Here is a 23,503-nt window from a genome sequence, read left to right on the forward strand (position 1 = left end):
AAATACGTGCATAGTAGCCTACATTCGGGTAGTGTCTATGGGAACCAGTTGAATAAGAAGAAGCCAATTCAAAATGTTACCTGAAGGCCAACATAGCTAAGAAATACCTAACGATTTAGCTCAATTTTGAGAGCTGGTGTAGCTCGCCGTGTTAATCAACAGACTCTTGAACCTACATATTTTTACTCTAGTGCGATCAAATCCCACTTCATGCGAGCCTGCAAATGTTTTATGTTGTCTCCATTTATTTTGTTGCGAATGGTAGCCTAATGTAGTGCGCACGTAGCCTATAGGCCTACTTTCATATTTGCCGCAGCAAATCCGAAAAAATCTGACTTGAAAATCGCCAGTAATATGTTTGTGAATTTGTGACGAATCTGGCAATAGAGGCAGACTGATAGGTGCACGCACAGCTGGGGAACCAGTTCAATTGGGAGCCAGTTGGGACGTAACACCGGGATCTTCTCATAAACAACAGTAGCCATGCCTGTCGAATGTTTGGCTCCTTGGGAAGACTGAGTGATAGCCTTCCCTGTATAGCCTGGGACACAGCATTTACGACCGTGGTCCATTTTCAATATCCGTGTTAGAATTCAAAACGTTCTTCTTTGTAATTCCTTATAAGTAGCCTACACAGAGCAGCGCGCAGCAAAACTAGTATCGGAGATAGACGCTACCTCGGGCTGGTCTGGATGTACATTTTGGGGCGTGACAAAGATACAGACCAGAGCCAAAAAGGGCAGTCCCGGTCCTACGTCACACCGGTGGCTTTGTTAAAAAGCTAGCGTTTTACAGCCAAATGTTTTCTTTTTGAGATTTGCATAGGAAAGAGGTGTCAATGGACTTTGATATTCACTGTATGTTCATTTTACTCACCGAACTGTCGTTATTCAACTATGACAAGGTAAAATCAGTTTTGCAATCAATCGCCCCTTTAAACATTCTTTCATCAATCCACAATTTCATGCATTACTGTATGGAGACATGAGTTGTATTCTTCGCACAGGTGTCTATCTCAACGTTGGCAACGTGGGGGGAACGCGTCAAACTCGTGCACGGTGCTGGCTCTACTCGGGGCTCCCTGCGCGTTCTTGGGCTCCCTTGCGCCTGGGCCCGTAGCAGAGTAAGTTGATCTTAATAATAGCAGTTAATAATAATAGTAGTCACATTACCCTGTTTACCTAGTAGTGTTTGTGTCTGTCCTGTCCTTGCCCTACCAGCTTCATTGTGGGCGATTTCATCAAACGTGGAGTGGACATTTCCACTGTTGCCTGGCAACAAGAGGGCGAGACTCCGTGTGCGTGCTGTGTGGTGTGTACCGCCAGCGGCTCACGCACAGTTATGCTCTCTGACACGTAAGGAACACAAGTGTGGCATGAGGGTCCCACCTGGACCCTCTTCCCTATCTCCTTTTTCTTTTTCCTTATCCAGTGTTGGTCTAATATAGGGGTAGGCTAATCTATTCACACTACTACTACACACTACCAGGGCTCTCAAGTTTTGAAGACAGACAAGAGTGACATTCTCATTAATTAATTAATTGCTTTTTACCTGACATCTTTGAAAGCAATGATTAATGCATCCATGGCCAGGATGTAATAATAATGTATGACATTATTTTAAAAGTCGGAGGTATCGGGCCTATTAACGTCCCTCACTGGGTCCGATCCTGTCACCACATTCCAAGCACCCCCACTACCAACTACGCCAACGAAAAGCTAGATATCTGTTGATGCGGGTGGAGACTTGTGAAAAACTGATGCTAATTATCTTGGAAACATTTTTAACTGCAGTCAAGTTGTCATTGTTTGTGTCAAACAAGTTGTGAATTTGTTATAACATTAAAACAGGAGATCATGACTGTGCTCAAAGTGATGCTCGAGCTCCAGCGGTTTGTTTTGTAGGTGAACAAAACTTTCAGAAGATGTAGCAGAATCAGAATCAATTTCCATTGGTTGTTGCATTAAATCTCACCCATATACAATGGTGCTATTTTCCGATTGGCTATTGTATTGACCCTTTCTTTTTTTTGATTGGCGGCTAAGTTACAGGCTCGACTAAGAACTCCGGGGGAGACGCGCTTGACTGCCGGTTCCATAGTGAGAGTGGCGCGGCCAGAGGAATTTTGGTTGGGTGCTGCGGCATATTAAATATATTATAAATATTCTTTTTCTCCGTGAGAAATACAATGTGTGGCGGGAGGGCGTGACAAAAGACCGAAATGAGTGACTGTCACTCTCAATGCGTGACACTTGAGACACTTGAGAGTGACACTACTGATATAGGAGCAGGCTAACCAATTCTAGAGGACTGACTAGGCTGTATATAGATGACCTGAAACGGTTAAGGAGAGTTTGTTCTATTGTAAAGAGCAATATGTCTCTTCAAAGTTCAGAGGGCAAAATCAGAGAGCTCGATGTCACCGCTGCTGGTGAGGTCCTAAAGTTTCTCTGTGGTAGTGCTGTGTCAATAAAGAGAAACAAGATCCAAAGAGGTCATGTATCGACCATGATACGGCAAAGCCGGGGTTTGATATTTCCCGGCATGACCGAACGGTCGAGGTTAGTAAGTAGTTTATTATATGGCATTTTTAGCTTCTTTTCATTTTGTAAACGAAAATAAATGGTACCTCTAGGCTAATTGTAGCTAGCTCATAAGTCTTGTCACAGTGTGTTTCATGTGTTGCCTAGCAACTCAATACTTTTGATAGAAAGCGGACAACATGGTTCTGCTAAAATGGCTTTAATTTCAACACAAAATAACGACACAAGTGATTCAGAGAGTCTAGTCTTCATCCTCACTTTCGATGACAAATCTTTTCAGCATCATCTGGATAGTAAAACTCAGCAGCTGACTCGTCGATATCGCTCATTTTGAAGCTGACGTCAGAGGGCAATACGGATCCGTATTGACCGGCGAGGAGGGCAATACGCGGCTGGCATGACTACCCATTAGCCAATCAGAAAGCTCGTACCGTCGTTGCCATATAATAATTTAATATTAATTGCTTTATTGTCAATATTGAGAAAACATCTAATGTGATACATACAGAGCAACATGATTATCAGAAAAGCCTATCTTAAAAAAAAAATATATATTATAGATTTCCCCTCTGGTCTATTGCTTCAGCTAATGTCTGTGGAAATGTTTGCGTAATGCTCATTACTAATACTTCACTAATCATCAATTCAGTGCCAACCATTTGTCTGAATATGCCATTGCAGCCACCCCCTTTGCCCCTGTACTCCCTTCGCCATCACCTCCCTTCTTTCTTCCCTTCCTTTCCTTTCAGTCACTACTGTGTGTCCCTCAGGAACCTCCCTGACGTCACAGCAACAGACTTCTCTAAGGTGGACCTGACCCAGTACAGTTGGATTCACTGGGAGGTGTGTGTGTGTGTTGGCAGTGCTCATATATCTAATTATTCTCTCATATTGATTAATTTGTGGGTTGGTTGGTTGATTGATATCTGTATTTGGTACCCCTCCGATGATCTGATTGATGATCATCTGTTAGGGTCGGAATGCAGAGGAGCAGGTGAAGATGATCCAGCAGGTGGCTCTGTTCAACATGTCTTTGCCACAGCAACAGAGGATCACCATCTCTTTGGAGATAGAGAAGACAATGGAGCCGCTATATCAGCTGTTTCCCTACGGTGACATAGTATGATTTCCATGTTCATAGATGGTAGAGTAAATAATATTCAAAGGCTGTGTTTTTAGATTGATATTTCTCAGTTCTCAGTCTAAGTTATGTCCCTCAATCCTGGCTGCCCTGTCCAGGTGTTTATTAGTAAGGATGTGGCCATGCACTTTGGATTCCATTCAGCAGCCAGTGCACTACAGGAACTCTACCATCGCGTGAAGAAGGGGTGAGTGGAATGGAGAGGTGGAGGACAGCGGGAGATAAAAAAGATAAAATGGTAGATTAAAGAGTCGTGGCAGATCAAACCATATTATGTGTGTGTGTGTCTTCACCAGTGCTATCCTCATATGTGCCTGGGCAGAGAAAGGAGCAGATGCCCTAGGTCCTGATGGAGTTATCGTCCACTCTGATGCCTTTTCTCCAGAGGTCTTGGTGGACACACTGGGAGCAGGAGACACCTTTAACGCATCTGTCATCTATTGCCTGTCTCACGGTCAGGAAATGCATTTTAGCATCATAATAATTACCATGTTCTTCATCAAAATCATCATAATAATCATAATTATATCTTGTCCCTTTTAATTGAATCATAAGTAATTTGTTATTGGTATCCCCCTCTGTCTCTATATCTGTCATTATCTCTCCCTCTTTCTCTCTGTCTGTTGTCGAAATAATAGGCTAAGTTTTTAACCAATATCAAAATGTAAAACAACACGGAAACGGCAGCTAAGTAAGTAAAGTTTATTTGTATAGCACTTCTCGCAGATAAAATCACTAAGTGCTTCACACCAAAATACAATATAACACTACAAATAAATACAGAACATTTAAATAGAAATAGAAACATGACAAACAACCATAAAAACCCTTCAACTATCCAAAATCCTGCTTGAATAGCAAAGTCTTGAGTTGCTTTTGAAAAGCTTCGACATAAGTTGCACACCGTAGGAAGGGAGGCAAGGCATTCCACAACCTAGGGACCACTGCTCGGAATGATCAATCCCCTTTAGTTTTAAAATGAGTACAGGGAACCACTAAAAGCTTCTGACCCAATGATGTCAAATTACGGGTGGGGGTATGAAGCTGTATTAAATCAGAAATGTAGGGAGGAACTTCTCCATTCAGGGCTCTGAAGGTGAGGACCAGGATTTTAAATTGAATTCTGTACTGGACTGGCAACCAGTGAAGTGATGCTAAAACTGGTGTAATGTGTGCTCTTTTATTAATGTGCGTTAAAAGCCTTGCAGCAGACTTCTGAATGGCCTGGAGACGGTCGAGCTCCTTCTTGTTCAAACAGGTAAAAAGACTGTTACAATAATATAAACGTAAAGAAATAAAAGCACAAATTATCATCTCCAGTTCACCCTTGGACATTACTTAATTTGGAAATATTCCTCAATTGGAAAAAACAGTTTCTGACTACCATAATTTTTGGATTATAAGCCGTGCCTTTTGTCGCATTTTTTGACCCTGTGGTTTATATAACGGTGCGGCTCATCTATGGATTTTTACAGCTAACGGTTAATACATGGGAGTTTCCTCAAGCAGCCATCTCTTTCCCGGCAACTTATTACATATGGTAATTAAACATTAAAACACCTGTGGTTTATAGTCCAGTGCAGCTTATATATGTACACATCATTCAATTCAGCTGCTGCGGCTTATATAACGGTGCGCCTTATAGTCCGAAAATTACAGTAATGTTTAGAGTGATACCCCAAGGACATAGCTGAATCAAACACAACACCTAAGCTCCTGAGGCTCAGCTGGACAGATGAGCCTAAGTCACCAATATGCTGCTTTATCTATCAACTGTGGCTTCTAAATATGGTGTCCCCCATATGACCTAAAGGTGACATATAATTTTCCCTAATAGCAAAGCATGGCGACGTAAAATAAAATGACCATCCTCCATAGACCTTTGAAGGGTCCATCTTGGGTGTGTTGCATTGCCCCACATTTCAACCACATATCTTTTTCTTGAAGACTAACTCGGTCTTGTGCTAGCACAAGGGAATATAAAGTGGTGATTGGGGCTGGATCATCCACTACCTGCATAGGTCCCATCACTGTCCCAGTCCCCACTGCCGCTTGCCTGGCTGCCTCATCTGCCATGTTGTTACCCCTGGCGACAAGGGCGTAACCACGCATTCTTTGGGGGGGTCGTGTCCCCCCCAATATTGAGAAAATACCAATCTGTCCCCCCCAATATACAGAAGAAAATGTCAAATATATGTTCTTTTTTATAAACCCATTCAATGGACCGGTGTTATTTTCAATGTATTTCCGTTTGTTAAGAAAAACATAAGTGTGTGAATCCCCCCTCCTAATTGTACACTTCTGTGATCCACCTTGCGTCGGTCTGCGTCATGGTTACCTAAAACTTATTCGTCAGTCAGTTGAGTGCAAAGAAAGTAACGTTAGTTAACTTGTTGGAGAGGAGGTAGAGTAGGCTAATGGAGGATTTGGGGTTACCTAAAAAGCGAGAAAACTTGACCAGCAGCCAAGCACTAAATGTGCAAATTTTCCTAGGCCTATATAAATTGTAGGCAATGCACGTAACAACAACAAAAACGGGTGCAAACTCTTCGCCTTTCGGCGAAATTCGCTGTTTTGATCCAAAATAGGTCATTTGTGTGATTCGTGTATCTGCAATTAAAAAAAAAGGGGTTCCTCCGAGTAGCCTAGTCTGCGAACGCAAACTGTCATGAATATCTTTTTCAAGCTTGTTTGGCCAACCAATGTCAACATGGCATGCACGCTTTTCACGCTTTTCGAGTCTTCGGGTCCGTAACTGCCAGAGCCCCAGACATGACTTCCGAAATTTGTGGTCACGAAATTCTAATTCGTGGCCACGAAATGCTATTAAGGGGATAACTATATTGCGGGCAGTTCTGCTAGGCCTATAGCCTACCTGTGTGGGGCTACCCAGAGCAAGCTAAAGGTGCAGTCATGGACAGAGATGATTGTATTGTATTTTAGGCTGGTGGATGACCGTGGTAAAGTTGGTTAGAAGTTGGATTTCAACAGATATTCGTACAGTATTTTGTTATTTTAACTGGTGTTAGCACCCCTACGAACGGCCGCTAAGCCAATGCCTAAACAACGCGTATGTTAGGGACCATCAACAAATCACACGTTTCAAAAGTCAATACCTTCTCAACAACGAACTAGGACCGTCAAAATAATGTTAAACTGTTGAAGATGTATGCATCATGCTGCTAAGCCTTTATTTTGTTCATTTTCATACACAAAAACGGTCACGGTCAAAAACAATAGTAGGATTTTACTTTAAATTAATTTAAAAAAATTATATATAAATCATTCAATAAATAAAAACGGGTTGATAAAATAAATACATTCAAATAATATAAATCTATAAATATAAACAAACTGTAAATGAAATTGAAAAAGTGCAAATGAAACTATATCCTTATAATCTGCAAAGCCATTTGAAAATTGCTTCAGCAGTCTCAATTTGTGCATGGCAGAACCAGAAGAATCTTTATATCTGTGACAAATGAACAATGACCCAAATAATAACAACAATTATACAATTCCCTTTTTATGTTCACCTCTTAATAAGACACTTGGGCCTGCCTCTGAGACATAATCAGATCCAGTCTGGGTGGAATGGGAGAAAGGTTCATTCTCAGAGTAGCCTCCAGTGTTGCTCTGAGTCTGTTTCGGGCTTTGGTCTTAGTTGTGGCCACAATGGAGAATCCCGATTCTCACAGGTATGTAGTTGTGAATGGGATAAGGAGTTTCACAGCTCTCAGTGTAAGACATGGGTACTCCTTTGAGACAGCAATCCAGAAGGAGTCCAATTTGCCCCACTGCAGCTTTAAAGTGCTGTCAGTGGAAACTTCCAGAAGCTGTGATTCCAGGTGTGAGGGCAGAGCAACATTATTTGCAGTGGAATCCACTGAAAAGGGTCAAAAATCCACGTTTCCCTCTCTGGGATCCTCAGGAAAGAAGTCACCAAATGTCTCTGCCAGTTGTGAGAGGTGCTGGGAGACTGAGTCACTGATCTTCACCTGAGGGGAGTTCTCCAAAATGTCAGACAAAAGTGGAAACATGTCCATCCTCTTTTCCAGGGGCCTCTTGGTCCACAAAGCAAGTTTCCTCTTGAAAGCTTCAACTTTGTCTGCAACACAAAATATGTTGCTGTTTCTTCCTTGAAGTGAGGTGTTCAGTAAGGAAAAAATGTCACAGAGGTAGGCAAGTTTTGCTGTGAACATTGTGTCAGCATAGTAATGTGCAAGATTAGATTTTTTCTCAGTGAGAAAAGAGAACACCTCATTCCTCAGTTCAAACAAACGATTGAGGACCAGTCCTCTGGAGTGCCATCTCACTTCACTGTGATATAGCAGCTGGACATGATCTGCTTCTATGTCCTCACAAAGCTTAGCAAAACATCTGGAGTTCAGACCATTGTTTTTAATAAAGTTTATGGATTTTACTCTTACATCCATCACCTGGTGGAGAACTGGTGACATCTTTTTTGCTGCAAGGCTTTCATGGTGGAGAAAACAGTGAGTCCATTTAGCTTCTGGTGCAAGATCAAGTATCTGTCTAATGACACCATGATGCTTGCCAGTCATTGATGCTGCACCATCACTGCACACCCCGACACAGTTCTGCCAGTCCAGGCCGTTCTCAGTGAAGTAGTTATCCATGCTGCGGAAACATTCCTGAGCCGTAGTTCGTGTTGGTAACTCTCCACAAAACAGTATGTCTTTGTGCAAACTACTATCCCAGCGATAGCGAACAAAACTAGCAGCAGTGCAGCATTTGTGACGTCTGTGGACTCGTCTAATTGCAAAGAAAAAAAATTGCTACTTTTTATTCTTTCTGTAAGTTTATGCTGTATGTCTGAGGCCATCTCCGCGATACGGTGACTCACAGTGTCGTTTGAGAGTGGGATGGTCAGCAGCTTTTTTGCAGCGGCCTCTCCAATTAGCTCACGGCACATATCAACAGCGGCAGGCAGAACCAACTCCTCCGCTATGGTGAATGCTTTCTTACTCTGTGCAACACGTCTGGCTACGAGGTAGCTGGCTTTCAATGCACATTTAGAGTTGCTTGTCAGTGTCAAGACAGACCTTTTCTGCATCTGCAGCCCACTTTCCTTCCTCTTAAAATACTCGACAGGCTTTCCCACAAGCATCGGGTGCTTGGTGTCTAGATGCTGCTGTAGTTTTGAGGGCTTGAGGGCTTTGTTGGACAGCATTAGCCTACGCTCCACACACTGGGCTTTTGGCACTGCCTCTGTTCCTCCATTTACGAAACCATACTTAATGAAGTCGAGATTGTATTTCCGCAAAAACTTTGTCTTTTGGGTGGGGGTGTCGGCAGGACGTTCGTCTTCATTTTTTTCTTTTTAAAAACTTCTCAATTTTTTCTCTGTGTATTGGCGCTTTTTAAACAACTGATTGCTTTACCGCCTCTACATGGTCGAAAGCTGCACGCAGTCTCGCAGTCTCGCGGCCCTTGCGGCCCACAGGTGCAAAACTGAACGTTTTTTGCGGCCCTCTAGGGGGCCCTATGGTTAAGAATCACTGATATAGATGAAATGGTTTTGAGTAAAAGGGATCGCCAAGGACGGAGGCAGATTGCATGTCACTTTTGAGAGCTGAGAAGCTCCCTCCTCCTCTACGTTCCACTGCAATATAGCAGCATTACTTGTCCCTGCGTTGTTACCTGCATATACCTACAGCTGGCAGCTCCGTTTTTTATGGAGTTAGTTTCATAATTCACAAACAAACATAACATTATTTACAAATAAATGTAACACGATTCACAAATGTATATCATGATTCACAAATAAATGTAACGCAATTCATAAATGCATTTTGTGATTCACAAATGTAATGCGATTCACAAATAAATGACCCCATTACATTTGTTTGCAACCTGACGAACACAAGTTACAGATCAGAGAACACGAGTTACGAATCGGAGAACACGAGTTACAATCGGACAAACGCGAGTTACAAATCCCTGCATTTATGTGTGGATTTTTGGAACTTCCCTGACGTGCTTGTATTCACAGATGCATTTTTTCTAAAGTATATTCTCTCCAGCCTATCAGATTGTCTCTTTCAATTTTAGCCAATTTTGGGTTGGGCGTGTGATTCATTTTTGATTCATATTATTGTTGGAATGCCTCTTCAGCATTCCAAGTATTGTTCTTTGAATCTGTATTCAACTTCTTCTATTTCTTCCATGACACCTTTCAGTCCCTTCAAATCTTCAGCTATTAAAACCGTTCAGCTATCAACAAATTCAGCAGTTTCAGGCCATGGGTGCATGACTTTTCAGCTTTCACCTCTTATGCTTGAATTAATATAAATCAATATTCGTAATATTTGTTTTTTCGTAATAGTTTCGTAATAGTTTTCTTTCAAATCCTTTCAAACTTCTTAAAACTTCTTCAACTTCCAAATCCTTCTTCTTCCTCAATCTTTCAGCTAGAGCCACCATTTAAACTTCAAAATGTTGACAAAACCCGAAACTGTTTTTTAAAATTCAGTTTAAAAAAACAAATTCAATTTGGAACGGTCTCCTTTAGAACCGTTGGACCGTTTTTCTTAATTGAGGTATGATTGGATTCCTGAGATGCAGACGATTCGACTGAACCCTATGGCGTCATTGTCGGCCCAACGGTTTTTCCGTCATTTGTATTTTAAGAAATGCCAACTTTTTCGAACTCCTAGGCCATTGCTCCGATTTTTATGAAAATCGTAAGATCATCTTTAGACCATGCCGACAAAAGGTTATCAATATTTTATTGATGAGTCAAACTGTTCATGAGTAACGCGCAAACGATTTTGACAAAGAGCACGCCAAAGCGGACGTGAGGCCTTGTCTCTGCAACGGTTTACCGTAAGGAGACGGAACTTTGATAATGTCATCACGAGCATGTCATCTAATCATGTTGCTAATAATGTTTCATTCATTCATACATTTATACTCAAGAAGAGTCAGATTTATTGTGCTTTGTAGATATAACGCTGCTACATCTAGCCAGCGCATTTTGTCTCAAAATTACATTAATGTTTTTTATGAAAGGTTTTGCTTTGCTTCTTTAGCTACTGAATTTCCATATCAAATGCTGCTTGGCCCCTTCATTGCTGCTTGCAGCTATATTTGGTGGCCAAGCCGCGAAGCGGCGAAGCCACATAACTGATTCTACCTTTTCTTATTAGGGGCCAAGCAACAGCGAAGCTGCTGTGGCACCTATTGTAATTGTTAGTTTTATTATTATTATTATTATACTTAGGACTAGGAGTATATGGCAGCCCATAAAACCGATTGGTGCGAAGTTTTGAAATTTGGCACATTGATTTGGAACGGTCTCCTGATTATCGCCAGCAAAGTTTCATGTCAATCCGTGAAGCTCTATAGTGCCACCAAGGCGTCAAAGTTGGAGGTGCGTTTACGCCCACAGCTTTTGAACTGTGAGACTGTTTTTCTAAATTGAGGTATCGTTGGATTCCTTGGAGGCAGACGATTCGATTGAACCCTGTGACGTCATTGTCGTCATGATGGTTTTTACGTCATTTATATTTTAAGAAATGCCAACTTTTTCGAACTAGTCCTAGGCCGGTGCTCCGATTTTCATGAAAATTGCAAGAGATCATCTTCAGACCATGCCGTCACAAAATTATCAAAAGTTTATCGATGAGCCAAATCGTTCACGAGTAACGCGCAAACGATTTTGACAAAGAGGACGCCAAAGCGGACGTGAGGCTTTGACTCTGCGACGGTTTACCTTATGGAGACGAAACTTGGTAATGTCATCACGAGCATGTCATGTAATCATCTTCCTACCACAATCACCTTGATATGTCAAAATATGATTGAATTACAGCTGTTTATTCTTGGGTCAAATCTGACAAAGCTCGCCACGGGAGAAACGGCTTCCTTTTTAAATAATGTAACCGAATACAGCATTTTCCATCAGCGAGTATAGCTCATTGGGATAGGATGTGCTCCTTTGAAACGCAAGGTTGTAGGATCGAAACCAGTCACAGTCATTGAGCATGTCGTGACACTGGATAATCTGTTTAGCGACTCCACAGTAGCTGTCTAGCAGTATAATCGTAATAGTAACAATAACGATTCATTGTCATGGGATTTATAGTCAAGAAGAAGTGGATTTATTGTGCTTTGTAGATACAACGCTGCTACATCTAGCCAGTGCATTTTGTCTCAAAATGACATGACTGTGTTTTATGATTTGTTTCTTTAACTCCTGAATTTCCATATCGAATGCTGCTTGGCCCTTTCATTGCTGCTTGCACCTATATTTATTGGGGTGTGCTTGCCTTCGGCGAGTACAAACCATTGTTATCTTACATATATATTTATTATTTATTATTATTGTTCATTTTCGCGACCCTAAGATTCAGTCAATATTTGGACTACATAGACAACGTCAATGTCAAAAGGTTCGTCTTGGTCGCGATTGCGTTGGTTCTATTGGGATTTATGTTCCGTTGCACGGTTTAAGTTTTTATTAAGTTTTTGTGGCAAAAGTGAAGCTAACGGTGGCTAACTTGCTGGCCACAGTCACTGACGCTACTGACGTCACTAACGTCACGAAATATCGCGTGACTACCTGTAGCAGAACATTAGTTTAGCAGCTCGTTCTTCTGGGAGATAGCTCGGCTAACTGCTTTACTGCAAGGGAGCTGCAGAAACGCCACAAGCAAAGAGGCCAGGTTGATAACTATTTACCCATTTTACTTTGTGATATGAAACACAATTGTGAAGTGTAATGTACAATATAAGCTGATATAAGGAAGTAGTTACATCTACTTTCCGAAACAGTAGTCTACTATTTCACTGAAGCATTAGCATCATGACATTAGCCTCTGTTGCTCGGGCAACACATACTACAGCGGTCTATGATGCATCTGTTTTCAATGTTAAAATAAACATTCCTCACAAATACATTTTCGTTGTAGGATTTATTTTGACATAAGATTACAAGTAAACAATTTGTTGGTGAAATTAAAATTACCTGTGGTTTCAAACCAGTGTAGCTCACTGCAATGCTGTACTGTAGCCTACAGTAGTCTAGTAGCAAGTCAAACGGCGGCACATGTTAGTGACTACTAACCTGAACTCCATTGCCACTGCCTAAACTTCAATCTGTTCATGAAAATAATTCATTTCAGCCTAGACCGTACAACGGAAGTAACGTTAAATCGAATTCAACAAACGCAGTCGCTACCAAGACAGTCTAGTAGTAGTTGTAGCGTACAATTTACCGGGGCAGCTTCTACACACAGCAGGGCTATATCACATTTTGCCTTGTTACTGACAATGATCGTTACCACTGACATTCTTATGAATGAGTGATTTTCCCCTAAATAAATGTCAAGCTTATTTACGTTTTGGGGGGCATATTTTCAGTTAGCAGATGATACTATTTGAACACCGGTCTGCCAAATGTATTCGTTTTGATTCAACTATGAGGTTGCTGACCACCAACGTTCTGAGGATTTCTAAAGTGTTTTATGGGTCATTTGACTGCTTGGCCACCACATTGCTGCTTGCAGCTATATTTATTATTATCATTACACATCTTCTTCTGCCATGGGAATCTATGGCAGCCCCTAGAATCACATTGTCAGAAGGTGTGAAAGTTGGCACACTCTTTGGAACCAGTCCCCTCATCAATTTCAGCAAGTTTCATGTCTCCCATTCCAACCATCTAGCGCCACCAATGGGTAAAAGTTGAAGGTGTGTTTACACATGTTACTTTTGAACCATATGCCCCATTGTCCAAAATGAGGTATTTTTGGATTCCCTGGATCAAGATGAGTTCAACACTCTATGACATCATACCCAGCTCTATAGATTGCCATTTTGAATGTAAAGGAAAAGCGTTTTTTCGCTACTCCTCCTACAATTCTTGTTGAATCTTCGTCAAAATTGCCACAGATGATCTTCAGACCAAGCCTCACAAAAATCATCCCATGGAGCTTTGATTTTCGCAACCGTTTGTTAGTTACAGCCACATCAATTTGATGTGGCCGCCATTTTGAATAAAACGTTTTTTTGCTACCTCTCCTATAAGGTTTGTCCAATCTTCACCAAATTTGGCGCAGATCATTTTCAGACCAAGCCACACACAAGACATCACATGTTTTTTTTATTATTTAAACCTTTTGACTGGAAAAGCCAAACAAAGTCGTCAACCAAGCCACCATAAAATAAGTGAGGTCATATCTCAGCACCTCTTTACTGCATTGACAACAAATTTGGTATAGGGACTAGGGACCCCGTTCTAAAGAAGTCCAAAATAGATCATGCCATTTCACCTCTAGGTGGCGCTGCAATAGTCAAACATTTGGCACCATTTATCTTCAGATCAAGCCTCACAAAAGACATCACATGTTTTTGGGATTTTCTACACTTTTTGACTGGAACAGCCAATCAAAGCTGATCGAAGTCGGTGATGAAGTTGCCAAAACAGGAAGTGTGATCATATCTCAGGAAATATTTGCTGAATTGACATCAAACTTGGTACAGGTGTTCGGGACCCTGTTCCAAAGAGGTCCACAAAAGATTGTGTCATCTAACCGCTAGGGGGCAATCCTGTGTCTGACACATGTTAAATAGTGATACCAGCGGAAAGATGTGGCCGCCATTCTGAATGAATAAAACGTTTTTGGTGAATATCAAAAATTCACCTAATCTGTCACTAACAGATTATCTTCAGACCACAATCACTGTGACATGTCAAAATAGAACTGAATTACAGCTGTTTAAACTTGGGCCAAATCTGACCACGCTTGCCACAGGAAACACTGCTAATATTTTTACCCAGTAACTGAAATCTGTGATTTCCAGCACTGAGAATAGCTCACTAGGATAAATTGGTGTCCTGGAAACGTCAACATCAAAGGTTTGAATCCAGCCAAAGCTGACAAGCTTGTCAAGTCTCTGATTCTTTGTTTAGCGAGACTGTAAGACACTGCAAAGGAAGCCAGGTACACCGCAGTCACTAGATGTCGAAAGTTTCTTCTGGGTCATCTGACCTGCTTGGTTACCACATTGCTGCTTGCAGCTATATTTAGTTATGCAATTACTCAATAAAAGCGTCTACATGATTCTTTTTATTAATCGTTGCACCACCTCCTTCTGCAACAGTGTCGCCATGTATTTCTGTATCGGCCGTACTGCTGTATGTTTCATTAGTTTTCCACATGTTGGGATGTCTGTTAACCCCACTTTGGAAATCAAATAAAGGAATTTACATGATCAGTTTAATAATCGCATTATTGCCATTATCGGGTTACCATCGGCATATTAGTGTGCATGTAAACGCTACTACTGTATCTGCAACTGCTATTAATATCCAAACTATAATTTCAGCTGTTAAAACTAAAATATTCTTGTTACGACTAGCCTACTTCTTCAAAAAATGTTGGTGTTGAAAGAAGTCCATTCCTTTTTTTGTCCTCCATGTCTTCTCTAGAACATCCATTCATACATGCATCCTACAATCACATCTTCTCGTACAGCAGCATTCCGCTAAAGATGGTGAGAGGTTCCACAGAGTGGGCCAGCTTGCCCATCGCCAGGTTGATACATACAGTGTCCCCCATCTGGAGCGGTAGGATGATATTGAAGACCGCCAGTGAGCATGGGGTGTCCTTGGCATCTGCCACGGGCTTGTTCAGCTTTCAGCTTCTCCCGCATTGTATTTAAGCTCTTAGATTTGTAAGATGATAGTTAAGCTTCCACCCTCCTTCTTTTGTGTGACTTGCAATTTTTTTTAAATTTAATTTCAGTATTCAGCGGGTATTTTGTCAGTTCTGTATTTTCAGCAATTTTTTTAAAAAGTTGTAGTTTTCAGCATTCCAATGCATTTTCTGGAGGAAATGCACTTTCTAGTTTAATATAATAAAGTTCTGTGTAACAAATTATTAAAGAAGAACACGGGGGGGGGCGACCCCCCCACCGCTAATTGCTTTCTAATTTGTGGGAAACACTGACCCTAACCCACCCCGCTTCAGAACGCTCGAAATTGAACGTTGACCAGATGGTGTGACGGGGCCTTAAGAATGATTCTTACTGCATTGATAAACAGGCAAAGGGACTGTTAACACTTATTTTTATTTTTTCTGTCCAGGAGGAAGTTTACGGGAAGCACTGATGTTTGGTTGCCAGGTTGCTGGCAGGAAGTGTGGTGTCCATGGATATGACGGAATCGTGGAGCAAAAAAAGTGATAACGGGAGACAAAAGACAACCTGTCAAAAAACTTACATTTTAATTTGGGATTTGGGGCCCCATATATGATTTCTTTCTCCAGGCAAACCAATGATGATGACTGTATGAGGGATCAGTAAATAACAGTTTTTGAATCTGACACTAATGCTGTATCACCTGGTACCAACTCATTTTTTTATACTGATCTGTCCAAAACCTCTGGTGTAGACAGTGCTACAGTATCAGTAGTATGGCAACATCTACAGAAAGGGTATATCCATGTGTACAGGACAAACAGAACTTAACCATATAAACAACTCCTAAAATCAAACCAGAGTTTATGCTTTTCAAGCATTGTGTTGTGTACTGTGTGTGTGTCTGTGTGAGCAAGTTTGTGCATGTGTGTATGCACATTTCTCTGTGTGAGACAGAGAAAGTGAGTCATTGCTTTTACAGCTCTACATTGACCTACAGTAAAACAGATGTGTTGATAATACACAGTGACACCACTGTGTGTGTGTGAAGATGCAATATAAACAGGATATCTATCAGTACCCCACCCAGTCATAACCACACAGCTGGTGTGTGTTCATGTGTGGGTGAGTACAGATTCCAGCCTCAAATCCTAACTTCTATCCTGGTTTCTCACTTGGTTACCATCTTTCTCATACTCCTGTTGGGTCTGAATATAATTCAATTACTCTTGACATACTCCTAAATGTGTTTTTAATATTTTGATAGACAGTACCAAGTGTTGGGTTTATGTCTGTTTGTCTTCCTCTTGGAATCAGATTAAAAATAAATGTGTCTCCAAAGGCCTGGTCGTCGACAGCGCAGTTCAGATATACTTTTTAATACAGTTCTGTAGATCAGATAACAGGCTCTACAACAACAGCCGCCTGACTTCTACATGCCCCCCTCTCCTCTATCACTAACAGCTCCACCTTCTGTCACTGAGTTCACTAAGTCTCTTTCTCTCTTTCCCTCTCAGCAGCTATTCTACTATTTTCCCACTCCCCCTCACACTCTCATTCTACTTCCTCTCTTTCTTACGCAGTCTCTCTCACTTAGTTTCTGGCTCACAAAAACAGCTGGTTTCTGGTACCTTGACAACCAACCACATTCTGAACTAAGACAAAAGGATGTTGGCACATCAGTAAACGTACTCTGTTGTGCAAAGTTCCAAAACAAATGGGAGGTTTGGTTTGAATAGGTTGTAGACTGCAACACCCTACTGATGCAGAAATTATGCAGTTTCAGGCCTTTGAACAAACTCATACACAGAGAGTATGTGGTTGTAAGTATTTATTTCACTCATACGTGTTGTCAAAATTCCATATTCAAGGTAACATTTTAAATTGTTTGGGTAAAGGCGGGGAACTTCAGTTAAAGACAGCTGCCACTTATCCAGTCCGACTTTTGATAAGACGTCCTACCACTTATCCTGGCAAACTGTAAACAAACTTTTCTCTCCCATACATCTGCCCTAGGGAGTGATGGAGTAGTTAAGAGTAGTAAGGCATGTGCCCTGTGTCCCTTGTTTTTGGTCCAAGTATCAGTTTGAGATGAGCAGGAAGAGTCTGGTCCTAGAACTGCACTCCTGATCTGAAACATGCAGCCTGATCCTGTCATAGATGAGTGGGAGGATGTTACAGTGTTACACCATACACCCAGGCTATGCTGTCTCTGGTGAGTTTCACAAGGTTATGTCAGGGCCAGGAGGAAAGTCTAATGGACCTCCTCTCCTTTGTCTTCCCTCCCTTCTCTATTTTCTCCTCCTATCTCGCCTCTTTCCTTTCTTCTCTCCCTCCTCTCCACTTTTCTCTTGATATTTTCCTCTTCCTTCTCATCTCTCCCTCCTCTCCTATCGCAGTGGGCACCACCCTTATTTCTATGTAATGCTTTAATTTGATATTCTTAACCCATTAAAGGAAAGCAGTGCTTTCTTTTTTCAAAGCAATTTCCTTTACGAATTTCATGTTGCCCTTGGCTGCCGCTCAACACATCTTGTACCTGGGGGGACAGGAAAAACTGGGAGTAAGGAGAAGAGGATTAGGTTGAGGAGGATGAACAGGTAAAGGTAGAAGGAAGACATTGAGGCCCTAATGTACGTACATTTGCAAACAATGTTGTCAGCACCATCACACCATGAACCCTCAGAAAGCGCACGCTGTGATACTTCAGCTTACGTCATATTTACCAAACCTGCAGTTTATCGGGTAATCAGCGCCTTTCTCCGCCCACTATACCGTAAATTGCGAGCATTTAAATGCGCAATTGAATGGGCCTCCTCTCTATCATGGATCAGCCACCAAAGTTAAAACTGCGATTTATTTAGTGATAACGAAATGTATGTGCATTTTCATGAGGTAACAGCTAATTAAAATATTATACAAGGCCGGAATTCCACACCGACACAAAAAAAATGCCATCTGGACCGAAATTACAAAAAAGAATTATGCAATATCCTCGACCCGCAGACAGTTGGAAGAGGTAAAAAAGAGGTGACAGGCCCTTAAACGGCGTATTAAAGAAAAAGTTGCCATTAACAGATCACAGGTACTGCGCTGTAGCAAAGCATTAAGTACTTCTGCTATCATACAGCTGAGTGTAGACTGCGATATTCCCACTGAAGATCTTATGACTGTTTGAAATGATCCTGATGCCAATACTTGTAATGTAGCGAGGAGTTTAACAACTGCTGGAATAGTATGTGAACACTGAGTCGGAGATTCAATGTCATCTTTGATTTCTTCCAGTAACTGTAATATTGTGTGACGGTATGTAATTGACATAGCCACGCTCAGTCACAACAAGGTGTCGTTTGCCAGTCACTGGGCTTGTATGCCCAACCTCCGACTTGCCAAGTGCGACCACTACCAGCTACGCCAAAGAAAAGCTAGCTATTCGTAGACGCAGGTGGCCCATTACATACCTGAGGAGTGAGTTTCACCAATTCACACCGGTTACATTTGCACGCCTGCTTAATCTGTAACGTTTAATGATTTTGTGTTCACTCAACTGAAAAAGTTTGATCCTTGTGGCAAAAATCCTTTCAGTTCCTCTCCTTGGCCTATGGGTTTATCTTGCTCGGATTACTGCTGCCATTTCACGAGGAGGCATATACAAAGAAACCTGCATCCTGGTTTACACCTGCTTTAAAGGGGCGGAGAATTTTCACCACAAAATAGAAGGCGTTTTTTGCACATACGGCGGAATACATAATTAGGTGCACTTTACACATCCACTCCCATCTCTTTATGGGAAACTACCACTTTCTCCTTGACCCTTCCGTGAATGCATATGCATGACACGGAAAAACGCAATTTGACATTTTCAGTTCCCGTGACAGGCAGTCTGATTTTACCTCAGTGCGGCATGTTTGTACATACCTTGCCATGCTTTTAAGCGCACCAAATACGCCTGAAGTGGACGCAAAAGCGTTAGTACATGAGGCCCTGAATTTGATCTCTCATAAAGTCAGACTGAGCATTATTTAGACTTTCTATCAAGTAAAATGATTTAATCCTAGGTAATATAATGCCATCAAATGGACTCTCTGACTGACATGGGCTTCTGTGTGTAGAACTACCAAGTTGTTCCTCCTTGATTTAGTGGCTAAAAAGTTCAGTTGATCATGGCTGATGGCTGAACAATAAGGATTCTATGTTAGTACAGCTGCATAAAAGTTTTTTTTAAGTATTTAAGGCATAATGCCATATAGCACTGTAGCAAAGGCACGGCATGCCACACATAGCATGGTACACACAACATAGTATATGGCTGGAATAAAGGACTTCTCGTAGGTGTAAAAAACATACAAGCAACATGAAAACATCATTTACCTGACTTACAAGGGAATTCATAGTAATAAAAAAACGAAAAGAACTTACAAAATTCCAGCAAACAACTTGTACTTTCTGATCCACGCCTATATTCACTGTTTAGGAAACTGTATAATAGCCTGGTCCTAACCAGACTCTCGTATATTGCATTTGTACATAGCGTCCGGGCTCGATCTATTGACAAGCATCAACTTACTTGAAGGCGGGTACTCTGTTGAAGTTTGAAACTATTGGATCTGCCCAGAGCCACTCTGGATCTGGCATAACCAATCGCTAGTGTTCGCCTTAGCCAACTCGTTCACCAAAGATTGTTTTTGCTCCGGCTTTAACTTCTGGATATTCGGCCTTTTGTCCGTTGCCACAACGGACAAAAGGCTTTGCTCGCAGCTTTCTCCGCCGCCATTACGTAACTCCAACTCAAACTAGCGCACAACATCAACGTCATTCTCAGCCACTCCCTCTGTTCGGTGATTGTACATACCTCGCCTTGCTGTTCGCTGATTGGACAGGTAAAAGTTTACCAGAGACATCTGACCAATATACCTCAAGCCCACCGGCAGAACAGAAGCACAGTGAAAATGTTGTGGAATTACGTAGGAGGGCAGAGCCAGGCTAACTGTATAATGGAATAAGTTGTATATCTCTGGCTCTTAGACATTAAAAACATTGTGCAGCAACATGGGTAAAAAATTGGAAATTTACAAATGAGGTAAAACTCATGCTCAGCTTTGGAAAGGTGAGGGTGACACCCAGCTCTTGGTCAATTACAGATGTTCTTATATTTGAGGTGCAATTGATTTACCTTACTTATATTTGAGCTGTTTGAGTTACATTGGAGAGGGTGTACTAAATCAAACGCATGAGTGGTCCCATAACTGGATTGCGTTATGGGGTTTCAGGCTTTATAAGGATAAGAATATAAAACATCCTGCAGTAGTACAAACCTGTGTAAAAACACATATTGGAAAAAAAGTGGAGTATAGGTTATAATATGAGAAGGTATGTGCTTTGTTAACATAATTTCCTGTTATTTAAAAGTCAGGTCTCAAGGTAATATCTAAGGACCAGGGATAAGGTGGAAGACCAGGAAACAACTTCCTTAACAGTTCAGAGGTTCATTCATCATTCTTTGGACCCTGTCATTGTTTTTCTTCTGTTTAAAGCTGACGTCAATAAAACATTTTGGTGTTGAAAGAAGTCCATTCCTTTTTTTGTCCTCTCCATGTCTTCTTTAGAACATCCATTCATACATGCATCCTACAATCACATCTTCTCATACAGCAGCATTCCGCTAAAGATGGTGAGAGGTTCCACAGAGTGGGCCAGCTTGCCCATCACCAGGTCGATGCATACAGTGTCCCCCATCTGGAGTGGTAGGATGATATTGAAGACCGCCAGTGAGCCTGGGGTGTCCTTGGCATCTGCCACGGGCTTGTTCTCCAGACCCTCAGGCTGGTAGCCTCCAGAGTCCACACGGGCAATGCCATAGTTAGACTTGGAAAGAACTGCCTCAATCTTCTCATTCCAGTAACCTGTCAAGATGGCACTAAAGAAGTAGTGGCCGTCAACGGGTGCCCTGAAGATACCTGGGGGACACAGGAACCAGGCATAGGAGGAGAGTTGGAGCTCATTGTAGAAATGTAGTATTTTGAACACAAAACTAGGAAACTGGCCCATTCTAATTCCAATCCATTGTAGCTAAATGCATTAGGAAGAATCTCTACATGAATGCATTATAATCAACTGAATTTCAGAATAATGTGAACCATAACCAATAGTGATCCTATTAGCAACCAAATGTACCATTGAGAGTGAAGAGGAACGATCTGTGCAAGTAAGAAACCTATTGGCTCTCTGTGTTGTAGTCACCTGTCCTTGGGTTGTAGAATTCTCCTTCGTTGACAAAGACCTTGTCAAAGACAATGGTTCCAGCATTGACCATGGGGTTTGTGAGGGCAGCTGAGAAGGACAACTTTGGCATATGGGCATCAACACCAGGCAAACCTGATTGGGATATTATTAGAGGAATGTTTAGAAATACATTGTCTGTGACTGTCTTAAATTCTGAGAAGATAACTTGAAACTGGCTCAAATTCTGTATTCAAATAATAATTGTCTAGAATCTCTGTTAGGACATGAGAAACTCAAGGATTCAAATGTCATAAAAACGAAATCCTTGTTCATCTCAATGAGGTAAAGGTAGGTAAAGATAGAGTCAGTGGCACTGCTAGGACAAATCACAGTGTATTCACACAAATACAGTATCATCCAGCAAAAAACTATTGCTAAAAAGGGCTCCTGGTTTTTTATCTTACCTGGAAGTCCTCTGAGACCAATCTCTCCTTGCCTTCCTGGAGGTCCATAGGGACCTTTGGGCCCAGGTATCCCAGCAAAGCCCCTCTCTCCCTGGGGACCAGGTAGTCCAGGTAGGCCTGGGACAGGAGTTAGTAAAAAGAAAGATAACACACTTTTGTTAGCACCGAATACAACTATTTTACAATCGGACAGAAAACATAAAATGTAAACATGCTTGACACACATGTAAGTGGACTGTAGACACTATAATGGCACATGCTACATATGAACATACTAAGAATAAAAGTAGGCTGGTAGCAAATGAGTCAGGACATTGATCTTGGTGTTAACAAGATTATGTTTTCCATTTATAGTTACATACTTTATTCTTCGTTGACAGTACATATTTATGCTTTCCACATGTACTGCTCAGTCAAATTGTAGTCCACAAAAAAGGGAAATTGGTGTTTTGATCACATACAAGGTTGGTTGAAACAAATCAAAAACATAAGCTTTCACAGGGCAAGCTCAGAATTCCTCTATTATGTAACCCTGTGTCTGCTTAAATCCCCAGCACTATTTCACCTGTGTAATGTTATACAAATAGACACAGTTTTAATTGTAGGATTACAGGTGAATTTGTATTAGTGCTGTCAAACGATTAAAATATTTAATCGCGATTAATTGCATTAATGTCATAGTTAACTCGCGATTAATCACAATTAATCGCACATTTTTATCTATTCTAAATGTCCCTGATTTCTTTTTTTCCCAATCTTTTTTCAAATTTTAATGCTCTTATCAACATAGAAAAGTGGTTCGGATTGCTTTGTGCAAATATTTTTTTTATTGAAAACAACATTGCAATCGCCTGGCTTTGACGAGGGGGCAGAGAATTCGCATCAGCTGTGTGCTTGGCCATCAAGTGGTATTTCAGACTGGACGTGCTGCGATGATATCTCAGTTTACAACGACAAAACACACAGATCACTGGTCTTGTCAATAGAACCATTTTGCAACTTTTTAAAAGCATACTTTCCATTCAGAATCTTATTGGCATCCATTTCGGCATCTCGCGCTCGTCATCCACTCAAAACGTAACGTTAGCCTACTACCAGAGAATGTCTAATATCCGTAAACGGGCTCTGCTACTACTCTTTAGCCAGCTCGCAAGCCAAACGAGTGTTTGGCGTGCCTGTTGTTTTGTTTCCGGTCTAGCTAGATCCGGTGTGGTGTTGTAGTTTTTCTAACGTCGGTAGTTGTTGCAACAGCATGTGAAAAAAACTACAAAGTTTGCTAGGCCAAAAAGAGCGTTAATCGCGCGATAAAATAATTGACGCCGTTAATTTGGGTTTGCGTTAACGCCGTTAATAACGCGTTAAACTGACAGCACTAATTTGTATATTTCCTTTGTAGTGTTGATTGTAGCGTGTATATTGTTGCTTACACTCGGTCTGTCTTGAATGTGGATGCAAATGGTGTAACT

At 41.4% G+C, this 23,503-nt stretch overlaps 2 protein-coding genes across 5 annotated transcripts in view; one reads left to right on the forward strand and one right to left on the reverse strand.

Annotated features, from left to right (window-relative positions):
- Window positions 1-16,208, forward strand: part of khk (ketohexokinase) — a gene marked incomplete at its 5' end in the record, with an annotated part of 43,948 nt that extends 27,740 nt beyond the window's left edge. Inside the window, 9 exons of the mRNA XM_084668619.1 lie at window positions 1,007-1,123; window positions 1,221-1,355; window positions 3,293-3,386; window positions 3,517-3,663; window positions 3,783-3,871; window positions 3,981-4,138; window positions 4,885-4,942; window positions 15,143-15,280; window positions 15,800-16,208. Of these exons, the coding sequence (XP_084524745.1) occupies window positions 1,007-1,123; window positions 1,221-1,355; window positions 3,293-3,386; window positions 3,517-3,663; window positions 3,783-3,871; window positions 3,981-4,138; window positions 4,885-4,942; window positions 15,143-15,280; window positions 15,800-15,872 (1,009 nt within the window). The remainder of the gene's footprint in view (window positions 1-1,006; window positions 1,124-1,220; window positions 1,356-3,292; window positions 3,387-3,516; window positions 3,664-3,782; window positions 3,872-3,980; window positions 4,139-4,884; window positions 4,943-15,142; window positions 15,281-15,799) is intronic.
- A 961-nt stretch (window positions 16,209-17,169) lies between these two features.
- The window catches only part of emilin1b (elastin microfibril interfacer 1b), a 97,655-nt gene continuing 91,321 nt past the window's right edge, over window positions 17,170-23,503 (reverse strand). For all 4 annotated transcript variants that reach the window (XM_084667534.1, XM_084667533.1, XM_084667532.1 and 1 more), the window contains 3 exons: window positions 22,038-22,154; window positions 21,592-21,726; window positions 17,170-21,308 (listed from right to left, as the gene is read on the reverse strand). In XM_084667534.1, the coding sequence (XP_084523660.1) occupies window positions 20,986-21,308; window positions 21,592-21,726; window positions 22,038-22,154 (575 nt within the window). In that variant the 3' untranslated portion in view covers window positions 17,170-20,985. The remainder of the gene's footprint in view (window positions 21,309-21,591; window positions 21,727-22,037; window positions 22,155-23,503) is intronic.

The sequence above is a fragment of the Hypomesus nipponensis genome, chromosome 12 (genome assembly GCF_054491055.1).
Source record: "Hypomesus nipponensis isolate SF chromosome 12, ASM5449105v1, whole genome shotgun sequence".
In the NCBI taxonomy this organism is placed as follows: Eukaryota; Metazoa; Chordata; class Actinopteri; order Osmeriformes; family Osmeridae; genus Hypomesus; species Hypomesus nipponensis.